Source organism: Opisthorchis viverrini (genome assembly GCF_000715545.1).
Source record: "Opisthorchis viverrini unplaced genomic scaffold opera_v5_12, whole genome shotgun sequence".
NCBI classification, from domain to species: Eukaryota; Metazoa; Platyhelminthes; class Trematoda; order Opisthorchiida; family Opisthorchiidae; genus Opisthorchis; species Opisthorchis viverrini.
This window is the reverse complement of record NW_008751668.1, coordinates 1794774-1800746: the sequence shown is the minus strand read 5'-3', so window position 1 is coordinate 1800746 and position 5973 is coordinate 1794774. Positions and strand designations below refer to the sequence as shown.

General features: G+C 44.7%; 1 protein-coding gene across 1 annotated transcript in view; it reads right to left on the bottom strand.

Moving 5' to 3' along the window:
• The window catches only part of T265_01142 (hypothetical protein), a gene marked incomplete at both ends in the record, with an annotated part of 14489 nt that overhangs the window by 1382 nt on the left and 7134 nt on the right, over positions 1–5973 (bottom strand). The window contains one exon of the mRNA XM_009165103.1: positions 2409–2443. Within this exon, the coding sequence (XP_009163367.1) occupies positions 2409–2443 (35 nt within the window). The remainder of the gene's footprint in view (positions 1–2408; positions 2444–5973) is intronic.

The following is a 5973-nucleotide window of genomic DNA, read 5'->3' as shown; positions in this document are numbered from 1 at the left end:
CTAACTCTGTAGAGCGCCAGCTAGATGAAAGAGACGAAGATGATTTCATGTGACCCATCGGCTCCGAAAAGTTTATCTGTTAATGAGGTCCTATGCATTACATGTAAGTCTCGTATTTCTTGAGAGGTGCAGTAAACAGGCATGCGAAATAACCGCTGAGGATGGCATTGTGTGAGCAGGCATCTACGACAGCATAGTCGCCGCAGTGAATTCTGGGGTAAGTATCTCTACCTGTTTGTCGGCCGCCCGCCTCATAGTGATATTTCGATAGCCTGAATTATATCTTCCTCTCATTTCAGGACTTCAATATCCAAATGAATGCTCCTCACGAAGAAGAAAATGCGCCTCACAGGAGGACATATGTAAATTTCAAAACGACCAATATATCTCACAATTTCAAGACGTCCATTTTGAGCCTTTTTTCCGTTACCGATGGATGGATTAGTTAGGCCTCGTGTACCTCTAGCTGCATGTTAGTGGTGTGCGTCGGTTAAGACCGATGAACCTCGAGGTCTTTCTAGCATAATTCGCAACCTATAATGAAAAACTGTAGTTTGCCAGTCAACGTGCAAATAATTAGCGTGCACTACGGAATTTTTACTGGCAACAAATAATCATCGACCAAAATTTGTTTGCACGAATGCGCCTACCCATATCTTGCATCTCCGAAGGCCATTTAGATTCTGGAATGTTGAGGAAATCTGTTCTGGTGGAAAAATACCTAAAAGTTACGTTCATTGTATGTGAGTCAACCTTTTCCACGGTTCGCGATTTTTTATCATCAGGTAACGTATTCAAAGTCGGCGCTGTTTATTCGCCTGGAGATTTGATTCACTTAAACAAATCGCCACAGTAAAGGATTTTTAATAATACAGGAGGATATATATTATGCGTAAATATTCTGCATTATGAAGTGGCAAGTCTGAAAATGCCGTAGATTTCGAGAAATCAATCTCATTGTGCGAATAGCCAGCGCCCTCTCAGGTCGCTGCAATCAGTGTGATCAAGTCGGTTCCGGTGGGATTTCCTGGCACATCGGCCATCTATGTCCTCCACGACGACTGAAATCCATTTCCACACAGGCCATTGCTGACAGAACACAGCTGGAGGTTCACCGTCAGTTACATCCAGTGGTTGTAGGGCTTTCGCAGCAAACGTCAAAGTCGAGATCATTGCTTGTGGCCGACCTCGGTGAAATTTTCTGAACAGCTGACATCATCCAGGTGAGAATTTATGTGCTCAAAGCTCACCGTTGTAAAGAAAATCTGAGGAAATAAGCGACGACAATATAAGAGACAGACGACATTATTAGACAGTGTGCTAGGGATGCTTGCCTCACCCCGCATATTGCCGTCATTGATGTTCGACGGCTCTGCGATGGTTAAGTACCAGCAGGAACTTGGAATTCCGGCATGCTGTCAGAAGTACAAAAGGTCAAAACTGCCATCAGGCCGGTCATAAGTCTGGATTCGGCTAATCTGTCGCTAATCAGGAACTTGTAGAGGTGTCCACATCTGAAGCCTCCCTTTCCCGTAACCAAAGTCTTGTTGACCAGAGGCACTTCAGAATCGGGTGGTTCGCAGAAAGCAGTCAAGCTAGTAGAGACGAAAGTGCTTTATAATTGTCGGACGAATGAAAGAATGGAGGAAAATGAACCACAATACTAATGGTGAAGCGAAATCAGTTCCCGTTTGGCTTGGATATGTGCTTGTCACAAATATATTGCAGCTTTTCTCCTCGACAGTGAAATGGACAATTGAATGGTGCAGACGACGAAATTATCGACTTCGAGCGGGACTTATGTAAACCCAAAGCCAAACAGAATCAGCAGTAAATTTCCCGTCATCATTCGTATGGATAGTAAAAAAACATCCACACACACACATCAGATTAACTCAAAGCAAATGTATGATGGCGGGGAAGGGGAAAGAAGCGCTCAGGCACCTGTATTAAATAAGAATATGTTATGGCGCATGTTAGTAGGTCAAACTATCAGACAGCAGGTTATGGAATACTCTTCACTGTTCGTTCAGTACGCTTGGGGAATATGAATGGATGACAGGGCATTGCCGGCTTTAGGGGTAAACCAGTGAAGCCGCGAATGAAGGGTTCGGAAAGCTCATTACGTGATGGCCAACGAGAGAACTCTCTGATGGTAAAATATTGTTGGACAGTTACTCCATTTTCTGGTTTGCGTCCATAATTGGGGGGCTGATGAGGATTCCTTGTACTTTAAAACTGCCATCCCAATTCCAATGTCCACCCAGACGTCATCTTTTTGTTACGCACTGTGGACTCAAGTCCCAGTGCGCGAGACTGACCATATCCTTCCCGGTGGCGTCAGAGTCGAGGCCGGCGATCACTTTCATGGTGGCCTACTGGGCACAATCAATCGATGTACGGCTCACCTTGAGCCCCGGGTGGATAAGTTGTTTGTCGTATTCTGATATAAGCCGCATAAAGTAATAATACACAAACGTGCGTCGAGTCGTACGAAGCGAAACCATCGAAAAAGGTTTTGTGATGGAGAGTGTAAATGAATGAAGTGAGCCATTTGCCCAAGTCCTTCTTTCTGTCCAGTTCCCTCAGGTCCTCTGGTTCATTCACACCTTGCATGATGGAGATGGTTGCTGGTTCCTCACCGGCTGAGATATGCACACACTTATTGCCACGATTCAGAAGACCACTGCTTTCAGCTCTGGATTTAGAACCACAATATTTCCGTCCGGCAGCAAAAAGCAGACGGATTTTAAAGAGCATTCGGAATGTCGATTAAGTGGGCAAAAGAGAAGAGAGGTCCTAATATGTGGACTTGAGTAAATACGGCAAGGGCAATTCAGAACTAGAACAGGCTAATCCGGTATTCGTCAGAGAAGCTCTGCTCGAAATGAAGCCATGCTTCAATGTGACTTCTTCCTTGGATCCCGCGGAGCTTCAGCTTATGGAGTGGTGGAACTTGTTAAATTACAATAAGATATTTTGTGAGATAAAATATATGGCATCACAAATGACAATGGCGTCTTTATTTTGTGTTTAGCTGCCCGTATATAAGGGCATCTTCGCCACGCGCGAGCGAGGTCGAAGGAGTACTCGTTGCCCAGGGGGGTATGAAAGGGAGTCAAACAGAGACTGCAGCTACTGGGTGATAAACCATCACCAGACCTGTGAACGCCAAATCTTCTCTCAGCAGCAGGAAGGTGGCCTTTGCTAAGAAACTGGCCAAAAATCAACCGAAAATATTTCGTCAAGCTGAATCAAAGCTATTTCGTCTGCCTAGGATACACCCAAAGTTCCCCTGTGAGCTGGGGAGTCATCCTCCGGGAGAACTCCGGGAGAACCATGTTGGCAGGAATGTGTTCACAGTTTAGTCCCGAGAAGATTTATTGTGGGGGAGTCCCTGGAACAGAACACAATCCTCTGTGGGATACCACTATTGTTCCACTCAGGTTCAATTCCCGTCTCTCAAGTGCATCACAAAGTGTGTAGAATTTGTGTTGGAATGGATAACAGGAGCTGGTAAACCATGGAGAATGCACGCTAGAAGTTGTGCTGACATATATTCCTCTTCGATTTCGTTCAGCTTTCTGACCGCCCAGCTAGGAAAATAGAGAGGGTTAGAAAGTTCAGAGCGCCCTGCATGCCAGAGAATAAATGGTAGTCCGTTATCTATTACCATGCAGAAGCAACGACTCCTCTCATAATTCCACATTAGGTGTCTGCTAACAAGAGGAAAATTTCTTGCATGCAGCTTGGACTCCTTCTATGTGAGAGTACAATCGGCGCTCGATTTGCTTTCAGACCCTCTAAAGTCAGGTGTAATTCTTCACTTTGGCCTCAGGAGCATAAGTGCAGAAGACGCCAAGAGCCCTATGTTGGACTCCATTTATTAACCTTCCCATAATTAATAAATCCACTCTAGGGGGAACAGTGCTTGCTCGTTGCAAGGACGGGTAGGATTGTGCGATTATGATAAGATTCACTTCAAAATGCTTAGCTTTGAAGAATTTGTGCAGAAAATTGTAGGTATCTTGGTCAAATATTTCGAAAACCGTAACTTTTTAATCAGCTAGAAACTATTCTGGACAATATGATTTTTAATTAACCACGGGAAGCTGAAAATACTGTCTGTCCATTACTTGGTTTGTAGCGGACTAGGACCTAACCAGCGTGTTCGGATAAATTAACAAGCAAAAGTAACCAATGCAAAATCACAAAAATCACAATAGGAAAGCAATGAGTAGTCAAATGGGGACTCACGAATGCGTAGGTTCAGTAGTCCACTACACCGATCCGAATGCAGTAACTGGCTGAGAGAGGAAAATATTCACTCGTCGAGATTTCCTGCAGATGGCTCCGTGTGAGTGAAATATTCCACGGTAGGAAAATTATTCACGGCTAAAAAATGTCACAGGGATTTATTGTGACGTTTAACAGTTGACACAAACACAGAGATTTAGTCCCACTGGTTCAACAGTCAACAAACAGTTCAACGGGCGTAAATACAGTCGTTCAGCAAGAAGTCAGCAGGTCGCGCCGGAAAATTGTGTATTCGTAACATTAAAACAAACGTCATGATACAATGTGAACGACAGTTACAAAGTGTGGTTCAAGTTCAGGAAGAATGGTAAATGTGACAACGGATTACAGACACTACAGGTTCTCTACTCAGTTGCAATAGGCATCCGAGTTCGAGTTGTGAAATTATCATGGGTAATCAGCAGACTACTGCTTGCCTGGATTCAGATTTGTGGGTGGCCTTTAGCAAATGCGCAGCAGAATACCATCATATTCGGGTATATAGATTATTGCACAAAGCCTCCTTCAATTGAACGACCGTTAGCTGTGCATCGTTGTGGATTTGGCTTGTTGAAACTCAATGACTGGTGCGTGTAACAATGCGATATCCGTTTTAGCTTGCTGCTCGTTTATTGCACTTGATTTTACGCGTGTTTAATGGGTTAGAACCATCTAGCTTCGGAAGGCGCCTTGTATCTGACGCCGCAAGGCCTCAGAGGAAGTGCAATACGGCTGAGTGATCCAGCGCGGCTCCTCATCGTGGAACGGCTTGTACCGATCACAGTTTGATTAGTTGTGAACATTATAGTCCACCATGATACTGCGCCTATTTTTCCCACCCAGCAGTTGAACGATTTGTGGCCCGACAATTACAGAAACCCGGCAACCAGGAACATTAATGGAAATCATTCTTGAAGAGTTAGAATGTTCCACAAACCTTAGGCTAAACACTGCTGTCGGCTGTCCAGCTTTCAAACTGAAGGTGTTGGCTGATGATCCGAATTGTTCTCCGTTTTGGGTTTGCGTATTCAAGCACTGCAAAACTATATGCAATCATGAATTCCACAAACAAACCTTCCTTTCTGCAACCTAGGCCGAAGTCAGCTGAGTCGCCTTATGTTCTGCATGAAGAGAGTGCGAGAGTAAAAAATTAAACTTTCGACGCCTGTTCGATTTTGTCCCTGTTGAGGTTGTGGCTACTCTTTCGCCACATACATGACTGTACAGCTCACCGCCACTCGCTAGGTAACGAGATCTATTTTTTCTTGCACTCACAAATCACGCCACAGGATTGTGACTCACTTGACTACATAGCTCACAGCCAAGCCCTTGATCCCAAGACTTGTCTTCCTTTCCCTAAACGTACAGATCATGACACATAAGGGTGACTCATCTGACGTCGACTGTCTTCCGTCCGATAAGGTAGCAACAAGTCATGCGCTGACACCCACACAAGCAAACGTTCCTACACATAGGATAACAGCACAGCAACACAACTCAACAGAGCTTCACACGTCACCCAGTTCGGAGCAGAGCCGCTCAGGACTTACGGCACTTCACTCACGGATATTCAGGACTACGTGTGGCTGTTACAATGGCGAAGAAGACACGAAACCTGCATCTAGTCTTACAACAGAGTTCATCAACCTGTACTTGCAAAACGATAAGTCCCTTGTT